At 40.9% G+C, this 15248-nt stretch overlaps 2 protein-coding genes across 4 annotated transcripts in view; one reads left to right on the top strand and one right to left on the bottom strand.

Moving 5' to 3' along the window:
- Positions 1-7895, top strand: part of INO80 (INO80 complex ATPase subunit) — an 87283-nt gene extending 79388 nt beyond the window's left edge. For 2 of the 3 annotated variants that reach the window (XM_081314627.1, XM_081314628.1), the window contains exon 37: positions 7646-7892. In XM_081314627.1, the coding sequence (XP_081170753.1) occupies positions 7646-7791 (146 nt within the window). In that variant the 3' untranslated portion in view covers positions 7792-7892. Of the gene's footprint in view, positions 1-7645 lie in introns of all 3 variants that reach the window. The other variant, XM_081314631.1, reaches the window with a different exon arrangement.
- A 1400-nt stretch (positions 7896-9295) lies between these two features.
- On the bottom strand, positions 9296-12234 carry CHAC1 (ChaC glutathione specific gamma-glutamylcyclotransferase 1). The gene is made up of 4 exons (XM_081314632.1): positions 11858-12234; positions 11394-11429; positions 10443-10856; positions 9296-10005 (listed from the first exon to the last, which is right to left on the bottom strand). The coding sequence occupies exons 1-3, from the start codon at positions 12116-12118 to the stop codon at positions 10443-10445; spliced, it is 711 nt and encodes a 236-aa protein (XP_081170758.1). The 5' UTR covers positions 12119-12234; the 3' UTR covers positions 9296-10005.
- Between the last annotated feature and the right edge of the window lie 3014 nt (positions 12235-15248).

Raw genomic sequence — 15248 nt, 5'->3', positions numbered from 1 at the left:
GTGTACAAAATATTTAAGCTTTAGAGCAGACATGTCAAACACAAGGCCCGGGGGCCAGATCCGGCCCACGAAGTGGTTTCATGTGGCCCGCAAAGCCATCCTGGAAACAGTGAGGGAATGGGCCCCCACTGCCTTGGCCCTGGCCCAGAGACCCTACTTCTGCCAGAGACTCTCAGATCTGTCCCACTCCTGCCCAGGCCCCCATAGGCACCCTTGATGTGAATGATGTAGAGCTGGCCACGCCCACCCAGTAGGCCATACGCACTCTAGCCACGCCCACCCAGTAGGCCACACCCACCCTGGCCATACCCACCCGGCCCCCTGAGGGCAACCGCAATGCTAATGCGGCCCTCAATGAAATTGAGTTTGACACCCCTGCTTTAGAGTCTTTATTAGTGCTTCCAATGAGCACTTTTTCAGTTTTATTTCATCTAATATTGAATTATTTGTTCTTCTTTTGATCCAAGTTATTGTCAGAAATTTTCTTCAGCAACATGATTCAAAGATATCATTTTTTCTTCATTCAGTCTTTCTAGTATTCCAGTATTCAAAACAATATATGTTATTGTTGGGAAAACTATGTCATTGACAGTTCATAACTTTGTTGTGAGTGGGATCTCTCTGTATTTTAATAGCTTGTTTGCATCTCTCATAGTCTTTCTCCCAAGTAGCAGACAGCTCTTCATTTGATATCTATTACCACAGTGTAAATTTTGGAACCTAGAAAGACAAAGTCTGTCTTTCAACTTCAAACTATTTCAATTTCTTTAACTGTTTGCATTGGGTTGGCATTGCCTGTTGACATAATCTTACTTTTAGTCACAGACCATTTTTTTACACTGTCTCACCTTCTTTAAGAGGTTCCTTAGACATTGTGAATGTCAAAACTTTTCATAAAGTACAAATTAAGACAATTACAGATAAAAAAGAAGAATATCCAGACAATGTTCCTTCAATTTATGAGAAACTCCTGAATATGACACTCAATGGGCCCTTTGGAACATATGTGTAGCATGCCTAGAGTGCTACCAAGGCTCAAAATGTCTGGTATCTCTACATGCTAATGAAGACATTGGCTTTAGGTTACCTCTTCAGTTGTTGGACTAGGAAGTATATTGTATATTGTTCTCCTTATTTTAATTGTTACAAGCTGTGATAAAAGGCCTCAGGAAATGAAAGTGATAATGCAATAATCAGACACAACCTTTAAAGCTTCCCCTGTATCTCTTACTAAGCATGGGTATGAAGAGATTTATGTTACGTTTGCAAAAAGAGAAAAAAATACAGCACATTACTGTGTTTCATTACTCATTCTTCCAATCATGATATAGAGGGGGGAAGGAAAAAAGACGTGTAGAAAGTGGGATCCTAAATAAATCTGCTAACTATGGCCCAGAAACATTAAAAGAAGACTATATATTTAATATAATCTGCAATGGCTGGCTTATGGAATCTGATTATTGGGCATCCATAATGTTAAAAGTGGAAGCAGCACCAGCTATGGGTAGCAATTGGGTGTATTGGTGAGATTTTACAAGCTGAATTAGCATGGCACAACATTTTTCTAATTTCTCTCTCATACTTCATAAACAGTTTTGAGTTATACTGCCAATTCAGATATCTTTCAACTGGCAAGTTTAAATTTAAATACATTTTTAATGGAGCATCAATTATAAATCTAACAGTAAAATGACTACCGAGTCTGTAAGAAAATTAAAATTTTGTAAAACTCTGGGCTGGCATAGCTCAAGTTCTAGATTCAGAGCATTGCCAGGACACTGGCCCCTTAGTTCCCCAGGCTATTTATTCTTTTCATCTCTTAATCAGATTGTGCTTCTAGAGCATTTCCTGTTATCTCAGATATATCTCCTTCATTCAATCTTAGGTTTGCTGCTTAGTTGTGGTAAATATTTATTCCCATTCTTGTTTATAGCAATGTTCTGTCATTGGAAATTCAGCACTGTAAGTGCTTATGGCATCCCTTCTTTCTGATGCATGGAACAAATATTGGTGCTGTCATGATATACCAGCTCTTAAAATTGATCACTGATCTCTCCCTCTTTTTTGGAATTTTATTTACATAACATTTACATAGTTTGTGCGGGACCCTGCAGGACTCTTTGAGTATTGATTATAGGGTCTTGGACACATATGGACAATGACACCTCAGAAAGAATTGGGCTATGACAGATACAAGTCTTCTCTTGACAAACACTAAATTTAGAAGGAAGCAGAAGTATGCATTCAAAGATGCAGAGAGGGGGAGGGGGAGAGAAGAAGAAGGAAGAAGAGGAGGAGGAGAAGATGACTATCAAATGCAAGCCCATTCATAGCAAATTCAAATTTTGTTTTCAGGCTGTTTGCTTCTGATTTTGTTAGAATTAATTCACAGTAGTAACTGATTAATCCTACTATTTCATACTTTGTTTTGTGCGTGATCTGGTAAAACTCCTAGCTGTTTTGCAACAATACAGGTCGTCCTTCACTTAAAATCATTTGTTTAACCACATTCGAAGTTACAATGGCATTGGGGAAAAAATGAGTTACAACCAGTCCTTGCACATACAACTCTCAGAGCACCCAAACAGCCATGTGATCAATATTTGGCAACTGGAAATTATGGTCCCAATTGTATAGGTCCCAAGGATTACCTATACTAGAGATCAAACTGCCTTTTTATTTATTGCAAAAATGATCAAACATAAAATACACACATCTATTAAACATACATGATTGCATTCAGAAAAGGATGGGCAGATAGGTTAAAAAAAAGGTACCTTGACCATTGTCCGCCCAGTAGACTGCCCAATCTTTGAGCTCAGAAATCATACAGATGAATTCAACACCATCCTTGCTCAAGTCGCCTGGGTATAGGTAGGAGATGCATGAGTAGATCTTTTGTTTTCCTTTTTGTCCATCTTCAAAAGAGGTAAACGGATGTATATTATTTTAATTCATTTGGTTTAGAACAAAGTAAGGTGGTAGCTTCATTTTTCTAGCAATTTCTTTCAAAGAGAGGATTTGGGAGCTTCTGTTTTAAGTTAAATCCACTCATAAATACAAATTCTTTTTTTATATTTTGGAAATGATCCGCTTCTTCATGTGCATATCATGAAAGAACAGATGAAGCTCCCTTCCCTTGCCACCAATATTTTATAGATAGCTAAGGATGCAATAGTAGCAATAGTTATTGGAAAACAATTTTAATACAAGAATGGTAGCAAAAAACACCACCCAAACATTTTGAGATCAGTATGAATGAATTGTTCTTGGAAAGCAGTAAAACCAGATGTCCTCCAATGTTCCTATTCCAAGACAAAACAAGTTTTTCTTGGTTTTATGAACTCAGATCACATGCTGTTTGAAAAATTAACATATGTATGTAGAAGGGGAAAAAACAATAAAAAGCTTATTATAAAAAAAACAAGTTTTTCTTGGAACTAGTTCTGGCACAAACAAAGAATGGAAAGTGTCTGCGCAGCAGCAGCTCTATTAGTTAAAATAATAACTTTCAGATGAAAATAAGTTTTAAAACCTCTTATGCCAAGAGACCTGGTATCCAAGGAACCCTTTTCCTTCTCTTCCCAAGTTTGTTGCCATAAATGGGTTGTCAAGAAAAGAGATGGCTTTTTGGCCACTGGAAGAGCCTAAGTCTTTCCTTAACAAAAAGTAAATGGCCTTGAAAACTTGAGGTCAGGGACTGGGGGTGGGGGACACCCACTTAGCTTCAAGTAACCAATAGGAGCAGGTTGAGTCCCCAACTTGCTTACTTCACACAACAATTCACTATAGACTGAGTATTTGGGACAATTTGTGCTGGCAGAAGCTGAAAAACTTTGAAGCAAGAAAAGATGGACAGAAAGTGCCTTCACTGTGGACAGGGATGGGTTGAAGATGCAATTGTGCACTCATATTCTCAACAAATGGGTGGAGTGACATCTTTACACCAGAATAAGCAGGATATGTGGAGGAGTTCTTGAAATAAAATATTGCTATTACAGCTAAAGCCCAGGCTGATAAAGTGCTTAATAATACTGAGCAATAATATAAAAACAGTGAATCTGTTATTAAAGAATACACCAGCACAATCTGTATATATAACCAGACACAAACATATTTATAGGATAAAAGCACTCTAAGACAGGATAAAAATTAGATTGTACTTGAATAGTCCACAGTCAAATGGCTGGTTCAAAAAAGTGGCTCAGATATTTTTGAGCTGGGCTCTACATGCTATCACACAACATCTTGTGATGTAACATGTAATGAAGCAATTTTTGTCTGATAATTGTAGGGAATCCTAAAACTGATTGGCCTGGAAGAAAAGGTGTAATGGTGAAACATAGGAAAGGTGTAATGTACTTTAGGTAGGCTTGTAGTTTCTATAAAAGATATACTAGAATAAAACATGGACATTCTCTATCACTCTTAAATTACAAGAACATGTACAGTTAGCCCCTGACCTATGACCACAATTGACCCCAAAATTCTGTTGTTAAGTGAGACATTCATTATGTGAATTTTGCCCCACAACAAAGAACCAATGACCACAACGAAGAACAAGAAACTGCTGAGTAGAACTCTTCTGTGGACCATCTGAGAATAAAGATAGCATGGGAAATCGCTCATGTATGCTCCAGAAGGCTGCTCCTCGTGAGAAGACTGCAGGGCAGTGGTTTTCAACAGATTTGAACATTGTGAAATGGCAGAAATAGCTATCTTGCTTATAACTATGACAGAGCTTTTTAAAAGAAACTAAGTTTGCAAATCTAACTTTCTGATCACTCTAAAATTGCTCATTACTTCTAAACCTTTGGTCTGATAAATCTGAAATGCCAAGTTAGTCTGCCATCAATCCTAGTTGAAAGAAAATTTTAATCATAAGCCTAAGAATTTTAAAAAATATTTAATGAAATAAATTAAAGGTAAAGGTTCCCCCGCACATGTGTGCTAGTCTTTTCCGACTCTAGGGGCCGGTGCTCATCTCCGTTTCAAAGCCGAAGAGCCAGCGCTTGTCCAAGGACGTCTCCGTGGTCATGTGGCCGGCATGACCAGACACCAAAGACGCACGGAACGCTGTTACCTTCCCACCGTAGTGGTCCCTATTTTTCTACTTGCATTTTTACATGCTTTCGAACTGCTAGGTTGGCAGAAGCAAAGGGCTAAACAATTTTTTGAGCTTATAAAGTTGTAAACAGATTAAAGGTCCAGGTAAAATTGGAATGTTGAAACTTTTACAATATGATTTTGGGATTAATTACAAAGCACAAACAGCTTCTTGGAAATAAATTTTGGTTTTTACAGGATGAAACAAAGATAAATAACTTCATGATTTCAACAACTGGACACTAGAGGAGACTAAAGTATTTGGGTAGACGAAAGGTGTATAACCTGCAAAACCACTGTACAATGAAAATATTGAAGATGACTTTTGGAAAATGTAATCAGAAAATAGTAGCCACAATATCAACAATGTCAGTAATGATGTCAGCTCATCTGGGTAGATTATGTACAGTATAAAAGTTACTATTGAAGAAATGACAGATGTGAAACAACTTAGCTGACAAAATAGCGGTAGTGTTGACAATGGGATTACAGGCAACAGAGTAACTTAGAAAAAAAGTGTTTTGCTGGATGTATCAAAGAATTTGTCTAAGACTTTAAAATTTAAAAAGGAAATACAAATGAAAAACCAAAAGAATGACCTGGATATATTTTTTCCTACTGGATTTACAAAAGATGCTTGTTAAAATCTTAAAGAACTCTGCAGTAGGACAAAGAAGAGATTAAATCAAATCCTATGACAATAGTAAATGAACGGTGATAACTGTTAGAAGTAAAAAGAAGAAATATAAAGTTGTCTTATATGATCAAGATTAAAACAATTATGTTGTTTCCTCTGATAATCCTATGCACTTTCTGCTCATACCGGGTCTGAGAAGATGTTGTTTTATGAATTTATTTGCAAAAAAGAGAGGGGATATGGGATGAACAGACAAATGTTGGTAGCCTTAGAGCTGGGGTCTTCAAACTTGGCCCTTTTATGACTTGTGGACTTCACTCCCAGAATTCCTCAGCCAGGCATGCTGGCTGAGGAATTCTGGGAGTTGAAGTCCACAAGTCATAAAAGGGCCAAGTTCGAAGTCACCTGCCTTAGAGGGAGTGAAGAGTCATTAAATTTGTTTATACTTGTGATAAGGTTGGAAGTCACTTCTTTATATATTTCTTTTCCTATATAGTCTTAGTTTTTTTTCTTTTTCCATTTTTCCCTGCAGTTTTTACTCCTTTCTATCCTCTTAAGTTTAGTTTGCATATACAGTATGTGGTATATACCCACATATACACATACCCTTACGTACACATATATACTGTATACACACATATATATAAGCATTATTATTGGGCAGAATTTTGTAGTTGTGTGTGTACCTCTTTTTCTGTTATTCAAGTGTTTGTGTGTTTGCTCATTCCCCAATTTGGCAGCTTTTTTGTCTGTTCCAGCATCTTCATGGTAAATATTCCTTAATAGGCTGACTAGCTGTTCATATCAGTGCTGGAGCTTGTGAATTGTATGCTTTTAACTCTTTTGAAAACTTTTTTTTTAAATTCCATTTATATCCCGCTCTTCTCCGAAGACTCAGGGCGGCTTACAATCTAAAGCACAAACCAATGTGCTTAGCAATAGCCTTCATTCTATGTATATGCCTGCTTATTAGGGCTTTCGCCCCCCCCCCCCAAGTGGCATTATTACAAAGTCAGCTTATTGCCCCCAACAATCTGGGTCCTCATTTTACCTACCTCAGAAGGATGGAAGACCCATTTTCTGCCTATACACTATAAATACTGTAAATGCAATTGAAATCACTTGTTCTACAGTGATTTCAGTTGCTCGTTGTGGGTCCACCATTTAAAGTTTGGGAAAACAGATGTATCACATTTCACAGGAGCAGGAAGATGCACAGCAAGGCACTTCCCTCTCCCCACCCTTGTTTCTTGGAAATTCCTTGTCGCCCTCCTGCAAACCTTCCTTGGCATCCTTGTCAGGATAAAATTAAGTGATTAAACTTGGCCTCTGTCCTCAAATGACTGACTCCTGGAGCACTTGTTGGAATCCTGAGAATGCAACTATGAGGGAGATGGGCAGTCTCTAGATATTGTGTGTGTGTGTGTGTGTGTAAAACATCTGAAAGATTTTGTATGAAAAAGTAAACAAAATAATCGAGGTCACATAAGTTTTTTGGGGCAAAGGCTGAAAGAACCCAACCTTGTGATCATTCCATCGAATTATAATTGACACCCAAACATAATGGGGGGGGTGTAAAGAGGGAGGGGGAGTATGAAATTGCACACCAGTGACCTCCTTTCTTTTAATATAAGCCATCCTGATTGAAGCAGGTCTGCCATAGGGCACTTAGGGACCAAAATGAGCTAGTGAGCCAGACCTCATTATTGCAATATGGGTCTCAGAGTGTGACTTCTCTACGCTATTACTCTAAACCTGCAAAATGCAGCTCCTGTCCTTGCCTCCAACATTCAAAATGCTAAAGCCACTGCAAAGAAACCCAACTCTTTATTAATGCTCTAAAAGGAGGGGGCCTTTTTGATAGAATAAAAACAGTCATGGATGGTTCTATTTTGTTTACAGGGCTCCATGCCACTTGCTGCCAGTGTCAGCTGCTTTGGGTAAGGTGTCCCTGGGTGACCGGTTTGCTGTTTTCTTCTGGAAGACTTCAGTTGAGGCTGAGCAATGTGCCTAACCTCAGTTCAACCCCAACGTCCAATCATCCCTAGCCAGCATGGCCACCAGTTAACATTAAGAATGCCATGGCAATTGGAAATTCAAATGGTACTTCAGCCACATAAAGGAGGCAGCTTTGTCTCTACTTTGGAAAGGGCAGGTGATCAACCAGCAGCAGCACAGCCAAGGGCTATTGAGGATTAACTGCAGCTCCAAGATTGAATGAAGCACCAGGTGTTACGATTGTATAGCAAAAATGTGGCTGCTTTACCCACAGGCCATAATGCATGTACAAGGAGTCTATTTTCATCACTTGTTCTGATCAGCCTTTCAAGGTTTCAATTTAGAAAATTCATATGTAGTCTAAAACATCTGGAGAGCACAAAGTTGGCATAAACAAGATGTATTTATGCTACTGCAGTGCAGACTACTGCAACAAGAGCTACAGAACTCTGGGAGAAGATGCAACTGCTTTAAAGGTGCAAGAAGGTGCTACTTAAACTAGTATCTTTCAGATAATCTCCAGAACATTGCATAGCTCTAATACAGAGGGGTCCACCACCTATGGGCCACGGCCCAGTACCAGGCCACGGCCTCTTGGCCGCTGGGCCACATGAGTAGCTGGGCAGAGTGCGTGCGCGCACACACACGCACGCACACACCTCGTGCCACCATTGCTGCAAGTGTTGTGAGAGCAGCAGCAGTACTGCTAGTATTGCATGGACGGTGGCAGCGCTGCAAGCGGCAGGTGTGACCCCCGCACGGGAACAGCAGCACAATCCTCGCACCGAGGCAGCATCACTGTGGGCCACAGCATGAGCCTCACCTGGGGGTGGCAGCCCGAGTGTCGCACTGGGGGTGGCATCGCTGCAGGCCACGGCACGAGCCTCGCACTGGTGGTAGCATTGTGAGCCTCTCACAGGCACTGCTGTCAGTGAGAGCCTCACATGCATGCTCGCAGCCGCATTTGCATGGTGTGCATGCTCGCAGCCTCTTTGTACGTGCGCAGCATATATGGCCACATTCACATTTGCACCTGCACGGGTAAGGCGCCTGTTCCTCCCGCTCCTACCGGGCCACCAAAACAAAATGGTTGGAGACCCCTGCCCTAATAGACATGTTAGTGATGATGCAGCTAGAAGCAAGCTTGACCATGCTGCTTTTCAAAACTAGAATCATTTAGTGATTCACTTACATTCTGTTCACAAAAACTATAGGAAGGTGCAGAATCTAACAGATTGTAAAGCTATGACTTGGCTACTCTTGATGCAAAGCTTTGGAAATAGTTTCATAAACATTGAGTTATTCACTATGAAGGTAATTGCAACAGCTGCGGTTAAACTAATTCCATTTCTATACATTTAAATGAAATCCTATGACAAATAGTTTTAATACTGTTCAAATGGAAAACCAAAGAAAAAAATTCAAACCATGTAACTTCAGACTCAGTTTATTTATAGATACGTAAAAGATATAGTTCCTTTTAACAGTAGTTTTCCATTTTGTTCCAAGATCCGTTAAAGTAATTCCAGAATAAAGTCTCTCCCAAAGGCTGTATCAGAAAGCAATTATTGGCTTTATTGAATCGTGTCTTTCAAACTACAGTATTCAGCACAGATCTTTCTTTCCATGAACACATTTAATATTTTCAGAAACTTTGATCTCTTGTGATTTTTGGAGAACCAGACATTAAATGCCCACTTCGTTATTTGAAATGCAGGCAGAACTTGAGCATGGTATGCCAAGAAACATACACCCTGCAGTTACATAAGCAGACACAAAATATTATTGTAGTGTAAAAGCATCTATTGTGTGTAGGTAGTGCAACAGTTTTATTTACCGAAAGCTGTCTCAAACAAGTAACCCTGTAGCAGCTGCCCTGGTCTGAAGCTCCCCTCTTAAGAGGAAAAAAAAAATCTAAAACCAGAAGACCCAATTTCCCCTGCCAACTTTCAAGCTAGCAACCTGCCCCGCTCTGCAGGACATTTGGACATTTCTCTCTGTGAAATATGCATCTTCATTACAATAAATACAGTTTCAAGTTATAAAAATAGTACACTAACTGTCCAAGGAGGTTTGGCCCCACCAAAGTCTTAAAATCAATTTCATTTTCCACTAAAAGCCCGGCATACGAGCAAACATGAGGATATTGTGACCAAGGCTGGAGGAACCTTTGAGAATCTTCACAACTTCACATGTGCATCAGCTTGTGAGGTAGAACAAAGCCCATAGCATTATAGTCATGGCCTTGCTTTGGATGAAGAGGGCTGCAGAAACATGCAAAGGAAAACATATTTTATCTTCATTCCCCTTTCTTTTCAACAATTCAAAGAACACTGTGAATAAGTGCAAACAGCCACAGTCCCACTTGCATGAACTCTGAAAGTAGGCCCTATTAAATTCAGTAGGACTTAATCTCTGTAGTGTACAAGTCAGACTGGGAAGTATTTTTCAACCAGTTTTGTATTGCCGGCAGCTGGTAGACTAGCAATGGATGTCTCCAATCTCTACTCAAGGCAGGAGTCCAATGCTACTTAAACCGTAGTTCTATCACCGTTGCTCCACTACTTTTCTCTCCCAGTGTCTATACATCTACAGGTTTTTAAACTTGGCTTCAGTTGCATTAGGTCACGTATTCAGTCATGACCGTGATTAAAAAGTGTCCATCCAATCATTTTCGTGAATACTGTCAAATTCATTGTACCTAGGGGTCCTCAGCAGGATATAAACAGGGCAGGGTAGAGATCAGGGCTTCCTCAATCGAGAACAAATGTTCATCCTCTACTTGAGGGCAACAGTAGCGCATGAATTCTGCCAGCCGCAGAAGGTACTCAATGTTGTGGCCAGCACGCCCACTGGAGACTATAATTTGAGCTGCAATGTCCTCTTCAGATGCTGGCCCCAGATAGGAGGGATTCTGGGGTGTTGCAATATAAACAAGGGCTAGAACAGGCTCATCTGTCTCTTCTTCCTGGGGATAAAACTTCACCAGCTTGGTGTCATAGCCTCCAAGCACGGTGTCATAGCCTCCAAGCACGGCTTCCCGCATGTTCAAATACTTAAGGACAGCAGCAATTTGATGCCCATGAAGTTCATAGCCAACACCCCATGTGCACCCCTGCAATCAAAAATCAAATTACAATTGATGTCTGCTTCGTTAAACAGAATTATTAGTTAGGCTAAAAGTCAGGTTTGTGATTAAAAAAAAGTTCTGAAATGGCTACTCATTCCTTCCAAATGAGTTATCTACAGAGCAATTAATACTACTCACTTTTGCAAAAGGGCCAAGATGAACACAGTATCTTAGCCATGTGCTGAATTCTTTTCAGCAGTGCTACCTTATCTCCAAAACTGTCAAGATCTCAGCTTTCTATCATTTAAATTATATTCATAAACATTGGCTGGACTCCTAGATAAGCATTATTCTACTGATCAAATAACCACTCATCCAAATGATAATTGGATAATTACAGCTGCATGTCAAGTAACAGAATTACCAAGCCTCCAGCTGCAATGATACAATTCACTTCTCCACCTTTCCCCTACAGCAAAAGGTGGGTAGTTCAAAATAATTACTTGGTTTTAAGCCCTCTTCACTCCCTCCAAAAAGAAATTTTGATAGGCATGCTTAAGAATGCAGGTACAAACTACTTACATTATAATCTTCCTGAAGGGTGACCACTCTTCCAGGCTAAGAGAAGGGAGAGAAAGAGGCAGTTTTAATATGCAGTACTGTTTTGCAGACCAACATCAGAAGCACAAGTCCTACCATCTCAAGGAAGCATCATTGGTGCAGTCCAGCCGTTCCCTACTACCTCAGCATTGGAGGGCTCTCCAAATTCTGCACAATGTCAAGCCAAGGGTAATCAATAGACTCCACCTCTGTGGACTCAGTTGAACCTACAATTCCCCCCCCCCCTCTAACTCCCCGAAACACCAAATTCTTGGTTTATCTCTTATTTTCCAGTTCCACCACCCACCCAATCATCCCTTCCACTACACCGGTGGGATCTCTCATCCCAGGAGAAGCACATCATCCCTTTAAAACAACAACAACAACAACTTAGGATCATCCACTTTTCCGCCCAATTAGTCCCACGTGGAAAGGGCAGCCCTTACCATTTTTTCGTTACCCCGGTGGAAGGTGTCTCCTTGCCAGAAGCGGCGGCTGTAGCCCCGGATATAGCCCACTTTGCGGGAAGTGAATTCAAAATCAGGTCTCCAAACCAGCGAACCGTAACCGAAGACCCAGAGTGGAGACTTGGGCGACCCTTCTTCTGCACCAGGGGGTTCCTCCTCTTCCTCCTCTTCGTCTTTCTGAAGCCTGGACGGATGCTCCGGTCCGCTGGAAAGGTGCCGAGAATGCGAATCCCCCTTCATGACTCCGCAGGAGGAGGTGCGCTGGTGGATCTGATCTCCGGGGATGGACTGACGGATAAACTCAGTCTGGGATTTGGCACAGGGAGGGCGACCGACCACCCAAACACACCCAAAGCGAAAACAGGAACTGCACTACTCCCGAGGTCTCCAGCGTTTAAATACCAGCTTGCCGGTAAAACCCCGCCCAGTTGTCACGGTATGGCGGTTCCCGCCGTCTCTTGTCCAATCAGCGCTTTCAGAAGCAAATAGTCCTGCCTTGAGAACGGCTTACGAAGATCGGGTTGGTCAAAGCGGTCTGTTACGTATGAGCAGAGCGCGCCCGCTGATTGGTTTTTCTCTGGTCCACTGTCTCAAAAAAACCAGATGATGCAACTTGCCAAGGAGCTTTCGAGGGAAACAGAGGCAGCTGATTGCGTCAGGCTGCTCTCGCCTCGGGCGCAGCTTGGTGGGAAGAAGAGGGGAGGGTTCGGTCGGAGGTAACAGGCTTTGTGGGTTGGTCGTAAGGCATGCAGATACGTTTATATTGACTCTGTCGGGCATTTCGAGATTATGATTTGCTCCAGTTTTCCTGAAGGTGTGAATGCAAATATCACATCTCACGTATGTCGATACAGATGTAATGCATACACTGAAGTGGATTCCTTCCCGATCATGAAAGCGGTACTGGTGAATGCTCCAACACTGGAAGTTTTTAAGAAGAGACTGGACAGCCATTTGTCTGAAATGGTATAGGGCAGGGGTAGGCAACCTCGGCTCTTTTATGACTCATGGACTTCAACTCCCAGAATTCCTGAGCTGAGGTTGCCTACCCCTGGTATAGGGTTTCCTGCCTTAGCAGGGGGTTGGACTAGATGACCTCCAAGGTCCCTTCCAACTTCTTCTTCTTCTTCTTCTTCTTCTTCTTCTTCTTCTTCTTCATATTATTATTATTATTATTATTATTATTATTATTATTATTATTATTATTATTATTATTATTATTATTATTAATAATAATAATAATAATAATAATAATAATAAATTATTATTATTATATCAAATTCATTTTGAACCACTGTTGAAAAAGGGTCTCATCGTGAAGGTAGAAATAATATGCGTGTGAGGACAGCAGTGGCCCCTCAGTCCTCTTGTCCACATGCTTTTCTCAGATTTAGGCAAAGGATCAGGCCCATGTGACCAATCTTTGCCCCCACCACCACCACCACCTGCCAAGAGATTAAAGACAAATGAAGGAGTTAAAGGATCCTGAAGAAGTAGATTCTGCTTCCAGCCCACCCACTAATGCCGTCAGGGAGGGAGGGAAGGAGGGAAAGACATGAAGCATATCCATCATCAGCTGTCATTTTTCTTTCCCATAATATTTCTTTTGATTTTAGCACCCACTTGTCTGTCAAATCGGCATCCATATAAATAGTACAAAACAAACAAATTCTGTCTCTAGATAGCATAGCGAAGTGCCTATGGCTTCTTGAGAAGGGTGTGGTTAAAAAATACATACCTAGGAGGGAGCCTAGAGCCCGCCTATCCCTAAAGCATCATCATCTGCCTTCTGCTTTGTACCACCCTTCTTACTTTTCCACTTCAGCTTTACAAGGTGCAAATAGTAGGGTGCCAGTTTGGTGTTAGTGGTTAAGGCACCAGGCTAGAAACCAAGCCCTAGTCCCTCCTTAGGCACATAGGTAGCTGGACTACCTCCAGCCAATCACACTCTCTTAGCTCTAGGAAGGAGGTGATGGCCCACCACTTCTGAAAAACCTCGTCCAGAAAACTGCATGGACTAGTTAGGGCAGTTGCAAGGAGTCAAAAATTAACCTGAACACGTTAACAAAACAATTCTGGGAGTGATTAGTAAAGCTTGCTTGATGGATTGAACAAAATGTTTACAATACACCGTGCTTACCGACTGCTGCACTATCAAAGAATAGATAAACCCATTGGCACAGATTTAGCGTAGGAGTGCATTTAAAATTACACAAGGAGCTGCTGGGCCCCATGCACCTAAATTCATCAAAATTATAATCCTAGAACAGAGTGAGATTAAATCGTGACAAGACAAAGTTCTTGTATACAGAAGCTTCATGGACCAGGATGTTTCATCCATAGTTCTTGACAAAATTGTACAGGTAGTCCTTGACCTACGAGCACAATTCAGTCCAAAATTTCTGTTGCTGAGCAACACAGTTGTTAATTGAGTTTTCCCCCATTTTACGACCTTATTTGCCACAGTTGTTAAGTGATATCACTGCAGTTAAGTTAGTAACATGGTTGCTAAGTGAATCTGGCTTCCCCATTGATTTTTATCAGAAGGTCAGAAAAGGTGTTCTACGTAACCCCAGAACACTGCAACCATCACAAATACACGCCAGTTGCCAAGCACCCGAATTTTGATCATGTGACCCTGGGGATGCTCCAGCAGCCGTAAATGTGAAAACTGATTGTGTCACTTTTTTCAGTGCAGTTATAACTTCAAAAGGTCAATAAATGAAAGGTTGTAAGTCAAGGATTACCTGCACTTCCCTCCAAGAAGGCCATAAACAACTAAGCCTTCTTCTGGACTCCATCATTCCTGGTAGAGTCTATGGCCAAGAGACTCTTTGATAGCTTTGGCCTTTTCTGGACCAGGAAATGTTGACAACAATGATTCATGCCTTTGTCATCGCCCCTTGGCTAGACTACTAGAATTTAGTTACATGAAATTGCCCTTGAAGGTTATCTGAAACTGCATCTGATGCAAAATACAACTGTTTACCTGTAGAAGGTAAAATAACCTCTGCTGAGCTGCCATTGGGCTTCTGGGTCCAATTTAGGTTCTGGTTATCACTATGAAGATTTTTATGACTCAGATTGCCCTTGTCTGAATTTTCATAGCCAATACATATTACCTGAGAAGGAGGCAATACTGTAGATTAGCTTTCTTTTCACATATATTTGGACTACATCTACCATGATCTGTTGTCGCTGGCCATGCTACCTAAACTTGATAGAAGTTGCAATATAAAATCTCAAGGATACCAGTTTACCAATCCCTTTGTTAAACTTTCCCTAATTTAATTAATCAAAATGTTATCCTTACTTGTTCAATCTCAAGGAGCTAGCTTTGGACACCAAAGCAGATGTAACAAGGATGTCA

The sequence above is a fragment of the Vipera berus genome (genome assembly GCF_964194415.1).
Source record: "Vipera berus genome assembly, chromosome: 1".
Lineage (NCBI taxonomy): Eukaryota > Metazoa > Chordata > Lepidosauria > Squamata > Viperidae > Vipera > Vipera berus.
Note: the sequence above shows the minus strand (reverse complement) of the source record. Positions and strands in the feature narration are given on the sequence as shown.